Source organism: Tetrao urogallus, assembly GCF_951394365.1.
Source record: "Tetrao urogallus genome assembly, chromosome: 11".
NCBI lineage: Eukaryota > Metazoa > Chordata > Aves > Galliformes > Phasianidae > Tetrao > Tetrao urogallus.
In genome coordinates, this window is record NC_136824.1 from 3,365,171 (window position 1) to 3,380,753 (window position 15,583).

Consider the following 15,583-nt stretch of genomic DNA (forward strand, 5'->3'; position numbering starts at 1 on the left):
TTTGCTACAACTGAAAAAACCTAAATGCTTTCTTCTACCAACATGTTTTTCCAAGCCAATTTCAGCCCATCATTTCCTGTGAACTGATCTAATGAGATGATGATGGATGCATCAAACTTTGTTCTGTGCTGATAAGCAGATCTGTGCCTAGCAAAGGAGACGGGTTCAGCGAACCAGCAGGTCTGCAGTCCACTCTCAGTAGTCCTCCTCGAGCAGAGCTTGGAAGCTGCAAGCTGGAAGGGTAAACAGGCTGCTCTCAGTGTTCTCCAGGCATCCTTCAACTTCTTCCTTAGAGAAGGGTGAAACACTGACTTGTATTTACCCAGGTAACCCTGAAGATCAGAGCAAGGCAAAATATTATGCCAACACTATTGAGATTACAGAGCAAGAACCTCTGTCTACTGCATTTTGCATTACTTGCCATCACTTCCAATACAAGCTAAGAAGTGAGGAACTTTGCCCAGTGAAAGACCACCTCTGACAGATACTGCCTGTCACACGAAGAGGATGTGCAACAGATAAAGTAGTAATGTGCTCAAGGTTTACAGCTATTTTCCTTGGGCAAAGCAGTGCTGTTTATCTGGCACATATGATATGTAGGTTGCTCCAAAAGTAGTGCCTCCTAGTTACTTCCATGGAAACAACAACAGACACAAAGAATGCAGTAACACTACACAATAGAGCTAATTCTCAGCTACAAAATGCTATTTTTCAACACATCTCCATCACAGCTGTGCATTATCACCAGCGATGAACAACAGCCTGCATACCATGCTCATAAAAATGTGCACCAGTGGAGGAGACCCAGTGCTGCTGTTGCCACTGCTGAAAGGCACCACCCACCACTTCTCTGCGCTACAGTCACTGTTTGGTCTTCACAAATTCTCAGCAAGTGCTGATGAATGTCAACGGGTGCCATTTTTCCTCATGGAAGAATTCAATTCCATCCTTTTGCTTCATCCCTCTTCCATGTCAGATTCCATTTTGTCACACAGTTCCTCTGCCATCCCACCAACATCTTTCTCTGACAAACAGGAAGCATTAATTTTGGAGCAGTCCTCACATAAATTGGTGAATCTGGGTGTTAGGTAGAGGAAGAAGAACACGATTCCTTAAGGAAAAGATTGATAACACCAATCCAATTTAAAGCAAAACCACTGCAAGGGTTTTTTTCAGAGTTAGTTGTATACTTCTCATTGGGTGCTCTTTCATTTAGTAAGCAAAACATGAAGAGAAATGTATGCACAGGAAGCTGTTTTATTATTGATGCCTTTTGGTGCATGCTTAAGAACTGCAGCATAAGTCATTTGACTTAACAGACTTGTGAAAGGTCAGTCTGACTGTTTTATCCTCAAACACATAGAAATGGTGTCCCAGTCAGACAAGCCCTCGAGTTAAAGTGAACCATTTTGCTGGCGTGGCCTTTCATACTTCCCTGTCTTGATCCCATCCTGAACTACAAGGCAGTTCACAGGTGTAAGCAAACTGTCAATGCACCTCTGCATAATCCTTCCTGGTGTCATGACACCATGATCAAAGATGACACATGATCTTAGGCTGGCTCTCAGTAGGGATCCAGTAGCTCACAAGACACAGCTGTTCAGGCAGTTATATTCTTCAGCTCTAGTCCAAAGAAATCCAATACACCCGAAGTTACTTCGTATGCTCAGAATCTGAATATCAGTGAGGACATGACATAAGATAGATCCGGAATGAAGAGGAGAAAGTCATTACTCAGGATAACTCTCTCTTACCCATTCTTTATGATGACAAAATTGTAAAAGGAAAGATAATTTCCCAGATGAACTGGGTTCATTACTGACTGGAAGGGCTACTTCACTGACAAAGATACTTGTAAAAAGATATCATGTCCCTGCATTATAAAAACTCTCCAGTTCCAACAGCTCCTTCAGAAACACCCATTACTGGGAAGTTCTTCGGGAGCTCACCATAGTTCAAAGGTATCAGGGTTTCTTTGGCATGCAGCCCAGGCAATGAAGGCCACAGTCCTAACGGGCCACTCTGGTATTTTGCATGGTTATAGCTCAATGCCTCACAAGAAAGGTGTGGGAGCAGAAAGTAGAAAAGGGCTAACGCTGGTACTTCTTCTAAGGTTTTCCAAATTCTTACAGTCATTAAGAATAGGGCAAATTCAATAGCACTGAACTTTGCTGGCAAATACCACCAAATCTTCTGGAACATAGTAAGGTAGACATCCTTATGATAAACATGAAGGTGATCTGTCCATCAAGTGTCCTTTCAGTTTTAGACCAAAGAATTTCTCTCCACATTTGGACATTCAGAGCAAGTGACAATATACTTAGGCTAACAGAAACCACGGACTTTTGAGAAGAATGATACAGACATGCAGCATGCGTTCAAACCATGATAACGATGATAACAAACAGCAAACTGTACACATCCTGGGGATCCAGGGCTCCTGAAGCATATTAGATGTCCATCATAAACTGAACAGGGTTAGTGCTGGCTACTGGCAATACCATCATAAAAATTCTAGCTGCACAATATTTAATTAACAACAAAAATCTTTGCTCAAAAGCAAAGACTCAAAATGTAGGATCTTTTTCCTCCTCTCAAAACTGATACACTTGCTAAGTGAAAAGGATCTGCTGAAGTTTTCACATGATGGGTTAACTTAAAAAAAAAAGCTCAAAAATGTAAAATAGATTTCTCAGAGTTATGACAGCTGCATGCAAAACGATCACAAAATTTTCTGTTCTAACCATAAAAAGCCACCTACCAATCTTCGCTACAACACACAGATATTTTTATTCATCAGAAAAAGTTCCTTTCCACAGAAGAACTGTTGTTGGCAGATTGACTGTTAAAGTAAATCATCTATTCTAATCAAGATGCATGGGATATGAGGGAAAAAAAGTTCCTCATCTGAATTAAATGAGCCATTTTATGCAAGATTTTACCATGAACTACTTCCCAAGATAACCTCTACTTGTTTTTCACTCAGAGACATAAATGTGTAAGCATCTTTCAATTAAAAGAGAGCATAATCAATGCTCAAAACTTCCTAACGGAGACTCAGAGCTGCTTTTCCCTTTGTTTCAATCATTGAATCGCTGAGGTTGGAAAGACCTCCAAGATCAGCTGGTGCAACTGTTTGCAGAGAATATCAGGAAACGTGGATACTGTGAGTCCCACACCTTGATCTCTGCCATCTCTACAGAGAGACGAAAAATTAACACGACCTTTCACAGCTATATCTATACCAGAATTCTCCACTCTTGGCAAGTATAAATAAAATAAAAAAAAAAAAGAAAAAAGAAAAAAAAGGAAATGCATTTCGTTTAAAGTGAATTCTACAGTAAATATAACAACAAACTAGAACCACTGTTTTATGCAGATATTAACTTGAAGTATACTCTTAATAAGCAGCAGCCAAGGCTCAGTCTATTTATGCGTGCATCTCAATTTTGTTTGCAACGCAATTTTGTTTATGCAACTGAGAAGGTTACTGTGCACCTGACAGTATCTGAAGGAAGTCCTGCCACATTCTAGTGGACTGTGGAGCTCCAACAACTTTACAGACCCTGTAATTTAGTACTGTGGTACTAACGAGGTATCTGCTTTTTGCTAGAGGTACTTCTTACAGATTTTCCACTGTTCTTATATAGCCACAACTCCTATTTAAATGAAAATCTTTCTAGAAATGAGTGGGTATGTGTGTAACATTTTGGGTGTGATGTTCTGGAAAGCAAGAGATAAATGATGCATTTTGACTTTTCACATAAACTATTAATAAATGCAAGAAGGAAAGCATTTCTACTGCATTAAATATGTTCACCAAGCTACTGAAAATTGGTATTTCCCTCGTTTAATACCCCATAGCAAGTGCTGTAGATAACTGTCTTATTTTCTTATTAACAGGAGTCTTAAACCTGCAGCCACTGTCACTAAAGCTTGATTTTGGAAAAGATTACTGCAGTCTTGATAATAAACTTCCTCTGACTAGAGAGTCACAGAACTGTAGGGGCTGGAAAGGACCTTCAGAGATCATCGAGTCAAGCCTTACTGCCAAGCAGGTCCCCTCCAGTGGCTGCACAGGTTAAGTGTCCAGGTAGGTCTTGAATATCTCCAGAGAAGGAGACACCACAACTGCCCCGGGCAGCCTGTGCCAGTGCTCCGTCACCCTCACTGTAAAGACGTTCCTTCACATATTGATGCAGAACTTCCTATGCTCCCAGAAACACTACAGAAATCAACGTGTGACCTCCACAGCTTCTAAAACTAATTGTTTTTTCCTACCGTTAAAATGTTACTCAATAGAAGCCATACTTAAATATTTATTTGCTGCATATAGCCAAAGAATGGAGAAAGAATGGAAAGTCAATCCCATGCTTTCAGCATGAAGTTGCAGCTTTTTTATTTATAAATCCTATCAACTGAGTTTATCTTCAAAGAACTTTTTCTCAAGTGCCACATTAAGTAACCAGTGGGCAAATACTGGAAGGTCAAGAGATGCTCCTCTCATTTCTTGCCATGAACATTTATCGAAGACAGCTATAAGTGCTTCCAAAATTGGCTCTCAGTTACCAAGACATCTCAAGGAGTGGAAGCAATATGAAGAAGGTGGGTGAGCTATCATTCATTCTGTTTATCTGTAAAATTCAGTGGCTGCCTGATCACTATCAGAGTATTAAATTTTGTCTAGGCAAGACAAAGATTTATTTACCTGAAAAAACGCTATTATATCAATTTACTGAAGACCAAAAAATACTGTGAATTTGATTATTTGGCAAGGTCTCTAATTCATATTTTAAAGAAATGCTGATCATCTTCCAAAATTAAAACTGAACCTTGCTATTGTTTTCCAAGCTGTTTTTGTCCAACAGCTAGGAAATAATTAGCAAGATATACATAGCAATACAAACAACATAGTCTGAATTTTCGTCATTTTGATAGGCACCAGAACCAGCATCAAGCACCTAGATCTTCAGAACACAGCTAGTTTAGTAAGCACAGAGAATTTTAAATAAAAGTAAAAAAAAAAGGGGGGGGGGAAATAACTCTCAAGCATGCTGTAATCCTACTTGTAGGAAAAAAAAAAAGCAAGAGCAGCAAACAACTGAAAACAACTGCAGTAAAAAAATGTGAATTATCACTGAAGTAGAAAAAGCATGAGGGTTAAAATGAGGGTTAAAGGTCTGATAAAAAAATTACAAAACTCACTAATTACAAGGCAATTTAATAACTACGTCCTTTGCTTTTCCTTAACCAAATGGAATCAAAATGAAAAAACTGCTTCTGAATAAGTGTGCAAACTGAAACCACGCTACTATTTTTCAGCACAAACACGATACCACACTTACCAACTGGACTGGTACCAGCTCCATTTGGCACTGTGAGGTCAGTTGTCCCCAGCATTCCACCTAAAAAAAAACATTGGAAAAAAAAATTGTGGGTTGTTTTGTTTGTTTGTTTGTTAATAAAAATATAAAGAAGGGTGAAAAAGGGAAAGCACCAAGGTACTGAAATCCTACCAGCATTGCCAGTACTTGGTGGTCTCTGCGGGGCCCCAGGTGATACGTTCCGATGCAGGGTGGTCTGAGGTGGAGAGAGCATGGTCGTGTCTGTTAATGATGAGCTGGCTGCCAGTGATGGGGATACGAGGGAACTCCCTGGGTTACTGTACGTTAAAGTGTTGGGGTTGGACACTGGAACCGTAACCGACATGGAGAAGTTCTGAGCAGGCAAGCCGGGCTGGAGGAAAGAAAGCAAAGAACACACGAGACAAGATTAGCATTCACTATATTCACAAACACAGCACATTATAAAAAATACACATTACAAGTTTGCCAACAATTATAAGAGTTAATTATGTTAGTTTTGAAACTCTAATTCATTAATCATACAATCTGAAAACATCCATTTGTTGCAGTCTGGTGTTGAATTATAATACGTCAAAAATACAGTTCCAGAAGAATTACTCATAAACTTATCAAAACACTGAGAGGAAATTAACATACAAAAACCTGAAGATATTCATATAGCTCAGAAATACAATAAATTCACCAGTTAATTTGGATTATTACAAAGCCATAACAAGATAAATATGCTGATGAATCGACAAACTGTTACATCTTCAAAATGTAAGCATAAACATGCACATTGTAAAAAGTTATAAGACAAAAAAGAATCAATTAGTAATAACATTTTCTACTAACAATCTTGCCAAAATATTGCTACTAATTTCTAAAACCTTTTTTCAACATGCCAAAAATTCATAAGTTCATAAATTTACAAACTTCAGTAATTTGAATTTAACCAACTTTGACTGTCGTTTTCTGAGACGTGTTCTGCAAAACTCTGCTTGCATAACCACTCCATTTTCTTGTTGTGTAAATGTTTTTCCCTTTTTATTTTTCATTTTATTCCAATTCTCACAGCACTATTCAAAAGGCAACTATTATTCCACAGTATATATATGTTTGTTATTCAACAACTATTTGACTCAAAAGTTTAAATGCCTGCCCATCTATGGCGCTCATTTGGTTATGACTAACTTGTTTGGCCTTTGTCTCATTCCTATCCTTTGACAGTGTTGCGTTTCTGAAACAAAAGGGACTATTTTCTTTCACAACTCTCAGAGTAACTGCAACAAATCTATGACAGGTACAGCTTAAGAATAAAAATTCAGTAGAATTTGTTGACACAGGTGGTAGTTTAGAGGTCAGCTGAAGATGACACACGTTCATGACCTAGCAAGTATATTTAAGAGATGTACTTTGTCATATACAGCTTAAAATTTACACAGAATGACACTTCTAAATGACAATTTGATATCATCTGCAATACAGCAGTAATTCTACACTGATGTACAGACCATAATACATTTTATGCAAAAAGCAAAACCTCTTACTGGTGAGAACTAATGACAGCTTCCATGCTGAAGCATTCCTCAGAATAATTATCATTTTTTGGCACAGATGGAAGCAAGAAGTAATGAAGCACAGCAATGTAATGCTAGCAAATCATTCACAGCATCTAAGTAATGACAAGCTGCACTGATACTTGTCTTCACGGGAAACTACTTCAAGAAACTGTTTATTATCTATTAAAAAAGGATGCTTTTAAATAGCATGCTTTCCATTAACTCAAACTAAACTTGAAATAGCTGAAGTGTGCTTAAAACAATGCTTAGAAGTTAACAGTAAGAACATTTTTGAACATTTTTTCCATAGGTTTCTCAATATAGAATCTATGAATGACAGCTTCCCCCACTCCTTACAATGCAGATGGACAACAGCATCTGTCCATCTATGGTATGCATTTGGTTTTGACTGAATTCTTCACTCTGCCTCATTTCTATCTTTCAACAGTAATAAGGGCACTAGAATAAAAGAAGCTACATTCTTATCCAAGATCCAGAAGTACTGAAAACAAAACCACAACAGGTATAATTTAAACTATAAATACAGAACTACAGAGCTAAAAATTAACGTTCCCTTTTTATTTACATTGATGCCCACACAGAAAACTTAAGTCGCTCAGGAAGACCACAAAACATCAATGGAGAGCAATTTAACCGTATCATACTAATAGATGAGGCCTACAGATGTTTCAATACAGAAACACAGGTAGCAAAAACATCAAAACAAAGAAGGAATAAAAGACACTGGCTACATTCAAGCATAAAGAATTTGCAAGAAGAATGGATTCTGGGTGTCAGACTGCCAGTTTGCTGTTCTTTTCCCAGAGATGGTTCTACTGCTGTGATCAATTAAATCATTTTCACTATTAGCAGTCCTGTGGGGACACACTCTTCATTTACGCCAGGATCTATGCTGATTAACCTAGCCAGTCCATTTATTCTAATTGCTACAACTAGACAATGTTAAAAAATGTAAAGGTCGTGGCAGAGCCCCATATGACTTTTCTCAGAAGATACTCCACCTGTAACACTCAATGCTAACTGCTCTTGCAGGTGGAAACTAAACATCGCACCTCTGAGAAGATCATGCAAAATTTCTGTTACTGTTAACCCCAAAGTTCTTCAGTCCAATAATTCTCACCTAAAAGTACTCCACTGAATCTTTTTACCTTGCACTCATAAATTAAAGAGCACATACAAAACTCATGAGAACATGGACAACCTGCCCTGTAAACACATGGAGCTCATTTTTTAATTATATAATATTAAAATGGAAACGATGCTCTGATCGCACTATGGGATTGGTGACAATATCTTCCTAAAGCAATTTAGTGACTTACAGCAAGTGATAAATATTTGAGTTAGATGCTCATTACAAAACTTTCAAAAGCTCTTCTGGTGTCCATGTTCTCTGGCTGAACGTGCCTTCAACAAGATATCAATCTTTCTGAGGATCCCACTGTCATTCTGAAACATCTAAACGCCTTTCTAAATCTTGCCTTCAGGAAAATAAAGTCAACTGAGTCAATTGATTTGGTAATAGAAAGGGCCAACTCTAATTGTAACATATTGTAAAATCTTTATCAGACAGAAGGACTGTAAGATTTTTATATCCCATAATGAAATCTGTCTTTTTAGAATATTTTAGGCAAGGAAGCTAAGGTCCTGAAATTTAGAAATGTTACTTCACATCCACACAGCATGAAAAAATCTGTGTGCATAATTGAGAAGCTGGAGACACAATTTCTTTCTTTCCTACTCCTTATGAAAAAAACGTAATTATCAAGAGCGAGTATCGATACCTTATTTTACCTCATGAAAATACACATTTCCCTTTCCAAACCAATACAGCCTCTTGTCTTTACAGCGGTAAGCAACACCTGTGAAAACTCTCATGCATGTAATAGAAGCACAAACCATACTTTAGTACTCACTGCGATTTTATGATTCCGCATCATATTATCAAACTCTTCATTTATTTTTTTATATTTTTCTTCTGTATGTGGCGTGAGCACATATGAAGTGTCAGGGTCCGGGCTGTCGCACCCTCTGTGTTCCTTCTTGTTCAGAGCCTAAATAATGAAGTTAATAAAAAGGATCAACAAATAAAAAGTAGAGATAAAATAAAAGTACTTACAGGGCCTCGCTTGAAAATAAAATCACTATCTTCATTTAGTTTGCTGAATCTGTCCTCCGATAGTGGACTGTGCTCAAAGTAATCGTCAGCATCAGGGCTCTCACAACCATTAAGGCCTTTCTTTCTTAAGGTCTGAAATACAATTGGAAAATTCACATACAGATCATACTAACTTGCCAAGATCTTTTGTATACTACCGAATCATTCAGAGCCACTGAAACTACAAGAAATTTTCACAGACAAAAATCAATAGACAAGCTAAGTCTTTCAAAATAGTGGCATAGTACACCAACAGAAAAGGTTCAGTCAGAGGCATAGACTCCCAAGGGGCCATCTCATGGGCAGTTTGAACCTAAAATCATTCCATCTCTCCAGTGTTCTACACCAAACTGGTTTCAGACACCGGCTGATAGGGGACAGTTGCCTGACAGACCTTCAACAGTCAGCCTATGGCAAAGGAGTTAATGTCCTCACCGGTAATTAAAAAACATCTTAGTCTTTATTGGATCTTTAATAAATTGATTTCAGCATCCCTTATATTTTTAAAGGCATATGGCTTGAAGTCGAGCGATACAACGACTAACAGTTCTCATCTGAATGTAGCTACTGCATTTCATGAATATATGTAACACTTGGTCTCACTGGCTTACAAAGGCAGGATTTTCCTGCACTGCAGTCATCCTGCATGGTAACAAGAAGTGCAAAAAGTATAAAAAGAAATGACATAATCCCTCTGTAACATGACTTAGTTTGCTAAATATAAGCTTTTTCAGACTCCTTTACTCTAACTTGATGTGACTGCTTTGTGGGGTACTTCCTGTTTGCTGGTGGAACTCTTGCATCAACATCCCCCAGAAACACAGCATGTCTACAATGCAGGCACTACGAATAAGCTGCTGAGGAAGGATGTGAGCCTGCAGCTCTTGCGAGCAAACAACTCAAAGATCCATTTGATATGTTTGCAGTCCTTTTTTTTCTCTTTTTCATCTACTTCACAATCAAAATTCTCATTACAAGTTCTCATTTCTAAAAAACTACAATTTAAAATGCTAGCCACAGAAAAATCAGAAATGTTTTAAAGATGGGTTACAAGAGGAAAGCAATACACATTTTTCAACAGGTCTACATGAGCCAACAGTGGGACCATAGGGGCAGAGAGGTGGTGCTTTCTTTTGCTGACAAGGCATACAAGTTTTATTAACTTCACACCGAAAGACCCTAAAAAACTGAAATCCACATGTCGACATTCTCAGCAACAGAAAGAAATTCACTTTCGGGTAGAAGCTACGCTTCCATAGCGTACTGAACATTACGTGTTTAAAAAAGGTTAGTTTAAGGCTATTCAAGCACTATCTAGCACAATAAAAATTACACAAAACTCTCTTACTATTTATACATGTGCAAAACACTCCCTACTTCTACTTCAGCTTCTAAGCAGCACTAAAATCCAATTGCGTTCTCTGAAATTCTTTAATATCACAGGTCACCACAAGCTATAATTCCCCTCTCGGGTTTCTCGGCCGGCTCCCGGTATCCCACGCCGTCCCTGGAACTCCCACAAAAATGCCACCACTGAAGCAGCACATGGGGAACAGGTGGAGCTCCCTCCAGCCCTGCTTGCGCCCTGATCCCACCCCGCCAGCCAATCCGCTGGACACGGATATGGATGTGGCCATACAAGGGCCGGCTGCTCAAGGTCGGAGCCCGCTATCCCTCCCAGTCCTTCCTGACAAGTCAGGCTGCCAGTTCTCTACACTTTGATATCAGTAGGGAAAATGTTGACACTGTGTAATCTGCATTGTGCTTAACCCCTGCAACCCACGGAATGCTTGAAATAGAACCCAAATAGGTACTTAACAGGGTGCTCAGCACAGTGTGCAAGACATTTAGAAGCTGTGTTTAGGTATTATATAGAAAGAATTTGCAAGAAATGCACAGCAGACAGTGCTGAACTTCTGTCTAGTTCCTAAGAGGTTAGTGCAACTTTAAGTATTGCAGCATGGGACTTTCATTAATGCCCCTTTTTATAAAACAACTAAGTGAAAATGTGAGTGTAACACTGGGACTCATCCTCACGGATGGGCCTGATGATATGCTCACAGCTCCAATACAAAGGAACGGGCTCAGAAAATACAGAAAGGCATCCTTCCTCTGGGCCAGCAGCTATTTTTATTTTCGATAACAATGGGGTTAACTCCGTTTGACTCATGAGGAAGGAAAATGCTCAGTATCTCCCGGTTAAGATTCTGGAAACCTTCACTCCAGATGGGGTTCCTGTCATTGTGGAAGGATTTAAGGCACGGTGTGCTGTTACAGATAATATGTCTGGGTCTGATATCCCGAGCTCTGTCTCTTTATCGCTGAAACACGCACTGTCACTTTGAGGACCTAACCATAAAAAGACTGCTACTTTATCACTGCGCCATAACAGAACGGTGAAACCTTCCTGCTTCGCGGCTGTACTAACAAGAGGAATGCTGTCAGCTGTTCACAGAGTCAGGCGAAGCCTACGCAGCACAGCGCGGTGCGATAAGGGGCCCTGCCCACGGAGCACAGGGACGGCTGCTGGGAACAGGGCCATGGGACAGAGCTGAATTCCACTCCGAGGGCTAACCTCACCCTTCGTGGATCTTACAGCTATAGCTACATTCTGTCGTTTCTCCGATGACTGTAAATAACTCGGCATACCTTTGTCCTTCCAGCACTTGAAGGAGCTTTGTTTATCGATGCTTTGTTAAGCAACGGGACACTAGGGGAATGGCTTTAAACTAAAAGAAGGGAGATTTAGGTTAGTGGTCAGGTGGAAATTCATTACTCAGAGGGGGGTGAGGCGCTGGCACTGCTGCCCAGATAGCTGTATGTGCTCCATCCCTGGAGGTACCCAAGGCTGGGCTGGATGGGGCCCTGAGCAGCCTGAGCTGATGGGGGCAGCCAGCTCATGATGGGGATGGCTGGGTGATCCTTACAGTCCCTTCCAACCCAACCATTCTATGATTCTGAGTCATTTCCAAGACAAATAAAGATCCAAATTTCACAAACTCTGAAGATGAGACAAATTTCTCTAACAGTTTAATTTTTCTGCTGTGATACACAAACATTTTTGTAGACAAAAAAAAAAAGAGTTCTTGCAGTTGAGGCTAATACAGAACAAACTTTCTTACTAGAGGGAAAAAAGAACACTGACTTCCAAGTTTTGCTATTCAATGCTCACTCCAATTGCCTTCTCGTGTTAAGTCTTATTTTCCAGATGATTTAAGGCACTGTGTAGCTTTTGGAGTTAATCTGTATTACTTTCCACTTCCTCTAAGACTTATCCAAAACTACTGGCAATTGTTCCAGCATGTTTGCCAATGTGCTGCACTGTGTCCTCAGTGACTGACACTGCAGCTTTGATGTTAGACCCGATGAGCTAACTGAGGAAAGCATTGATTTTTCTCAGAAAATCACTAAAGCAAGTGCTGAGAGGAACCACAGCAGGTATGAAATCCTTTTAAAAAGAACCAAGCGACGTCGCTGCTACATGTGAAGTCACTACACAAACGCTCCTGGCAGCTGTGGTAACTCACATACTGCAGAATGGCCCAGAAGCTTTAGACTCTTTTTGTGGCACTGTGTAAGACTGAGATAAACAAAATTTTTATTTTATATTAATATATGTTTTGGTTTGTTTATTGAACGGCAGAGCTTGGTAAATGCTGTATGAGAAAGGCTGGGCTAGTTATGGAGGACTGAAGTACTACTCAAGCACACAGCACACTGTTCTCCTGACCTTCCCTACACATTGCAGTCATTTTAATTGCACTGCATTTTGCCTGTGCAAGAAGCATTTAAAGAACAGGAGACCTTCTCACAAAACAAGTGACAAACAATTAGTTTCTCTCTGCAATTCGACACATTCTACTTTAATTGCTAGTGCAAAGGGAACAGAAATACGATAGCTATGTATGGTGTGACAAACCCATGAGGAAGCAAGGATGATATTAAACCAGCACAGTGTAACTATCTTCTGTCACACAAACTTACACTGGCTCAAAATACTGGTCATCAGCAGTTCTGGAAAGCAGAAACAGAACTGCCAGGTACAGATTACTGCTACCCGAGGCAGAGTTAAATGACAACATCCAACCGTCCTCCTCTGCAGGAAAGATAACAGGCTTTGTGTCCAACTCTGGAAGGATGTGTTGCTAATGGTTAAAAAGCACAAGCAGCTTGTTTTGTGCTCTCTCATGGTTAAAAGGACAAGAATGCTGATAGCAGTCATCTGGGCTCCTCACCAGCTCCCTTGGCACAACTGTAGAGGACTTGCTTGTGTTCACTGCAACCTCAGGAAATAATATTTTTTTGCCTTAAAAGGCAAAAGTAGGAGGACATGAAATGTAAAGTGCATTATGAAGCAGGAATGTTAGCTCATTCAAAGTCCTCGCTGTTTGGTTCTCATAGCCTACTGATGTTACACAAGTTGGGAAAAGGTTGTTGCTACCAGCACTGCTCCGAATCAAGATAAAAGCTCGATTTCTGCAATTTCTACTGGTGCTGGGTTGTTTTTTTTGGTTTCATCTGAAAGCATGAGAAAAAACATTTCCAAAATTTTACTAAGACTGAAATGAAAAAGATTTTATTTCCTTTAGAAAAGGCAACTCTTCCAGATAAAAACAGTGGCTAGCTCTGTTTCTGCTGTTCCAGACTGGGCTTGGAAAAGATGTGAGGCAGTACAAAGTTGGAATAAACACTTAAAAAAAAAAAAAGAAAAAATCCAAGTGTAAGTATTCCTTAGGCATGAAGTAATGGAAGAGACACCACTAGCACTTCTAAATATTACTGCTGCCTTAGTAAGCATGTACACCATGGTTATCAAAGGATAACCAACTGAACAGTGTCCTGATGCTCCAGAGAACTGCCATGCAATAGCAGAGGGAGAGAAGATGCTGCTGCATCAAATTCCAAAGGCTTCTCATTCACAATGTGACCATCACACACACACTCACACAGTGCCTTTGCAGGGCAGAGGGGACTGAGCAAAACTCTGCCACCTGCGATGGGAATAACCAGGAGATCCAGAGGCACAACACTGTACAACTGCAGCTTCACAACAATGAAACACAGATACCAGTAGTGTCAGCCCAAGTTGCATTAACGTCTTTCCTACTGAGGTTCAAAAACCAACAAAATCATAAAGAGAGAGATCCAAGGATAACTGAGCTACTCAGCTGTAGCGTATCCCTTAGGATCAGCCTCCTGTTCCACCTCTGCAGAAAATTACAGAGATCATGCTTTACAGTCGTTTGTCCAAGATTAATGGAATCACTGAAATGTCCGAGGGCACACTTGATACGATGACATCAACAAGTGACTGCCACAGAAAGTGTGCGATCCTGGACAAAAGTATTAAGCCAACTCAGACTTCTGCTGGAGCCTGCAGGAAGCCATTTTCTTCTGCACTGAAATGATGGAGAGTTCTCCTCGGCCATGCTACAACTTACTTTTGCTTGTTGCCAGTGCTCATAGCAGGAATGAGCTGGTGTACCAATGCAGGGGCTGAGCACCAGAGATACCGAGTAGGCAGCGGTACTGGCCCGGCCTTTCTGGCAGCTGTAGACCACTGTCTGAATCCACCACTGATAACAACATCCTCCTCAAAAACCCCACCTTTTTCTGAGATATTCCTACACAAAGGAAAAAGAAAAACACGGCACTCACAGCCCCAGACTCCCACCCAGTTTTCATTCTTATTATGTGAAACATCAGCGGGAGGAAAAAAAGGGCAAATTCCTTTCAGGCAGTTCACCCCCCTTCCCACAGAGCAGAGAACTACACGTATGGCTGCAGTGCTGACACACAGCAAAATGTCACAATGAAAGCACGACGATCCCTTTGTTATTTGCTCCCTGTTACATGCTAAAAACTAGGCTGAATTTCTTCCATTGTAACACAGAACATTTCACTCCTATCACCCTGAATAATAGCACTGCGCTTCATCCCTTACATACATCATTTCTCCCTTATTATGAGGAGCATTTTTAGTAACAGGAAGCTATTTATAGTTTCTAAGCTTCCTGCAGGTCACTTCAGTCTCAGAAGCAGCATCGTTTCTGTTTCTTTTCTCCCAAGTAACGACATGGCTCCATAAATGCCAAGCTTGACCCTGCAATATCAGATGCATAAATTCTGCTGCTGTCTAAAATACAGCAGGACCAAAGTTTACAAGTAGTGCAAGCGAGCAGCCAGAGAAAAACACATAACTCATCTTAGTAACAGTGTTTTGTGTAGGAAGCTCATCAATGCTATTTCTGTAGGCTTTAATTTCTGTTTTTTTAAGTAACACGGACTGGATTTCATGCACTGTTTACAGATTTTGTAGATTTTCCACAGGTTCTATTAATATTCTCAACTTTAACTACTAAGCATCTGCAGATGTCATCATGAAGCTGTTTTCCTTCCCTGTGAGTTAAAAGGCTGCTTAGGTTCAGCCTAATGCTTTTCTTTTCACTGTCCCTGCCAGACACTTTGCATTTTCCTATGCTAGCAGTCAGAATTTTGCA

The 15,583-nt window shown here is 40.0% G+C and overlaps 1 protein-coding gene across 15 annotated transcripts in view; it reads right to left on the reverse strand.

Moving 5' to 3' along the window:
* Nucleotides 1-15,583, reverse strand: part of MEF2A (myocyte enhancer factor 2A) — a gene marked incomplete at both ends in the record, with an annotated part of 46,265 nt that overhangs the window by 15,749 nt on the left and 14,933 nt on the right. For 5 of the 15 annotated variants that reach the window (XM_079540631.1, XM_079540643.1, XM_079540641.1 and 2 more), the window contains 3 exons: nt 5,346-5,405; nt 5,517-5,736; nt 8,842-8,979. The exons of 1 other annotated variant lie outside the window; for it this stretch is intronic. In XM_079540631.1, the coding sequence (XP_079396757.1) occupies nt 5,346-5,405; nt 5,517-5,736; nt 8,842-8,979 (418 nt within the window). Of the gene's footprint in view, nt 1-5,345; nt 5,406-5,516; nt 5,737-8,829; nt 8,980-9,044; nt 9,177-15,583 lie in introns of all 15 variants that reach the window. 9 more of the 15 variants (XM_079540632.1, XM_079540630.1, XM_079540633.1 and 6 more) reach the window with 4 other exon arrangements.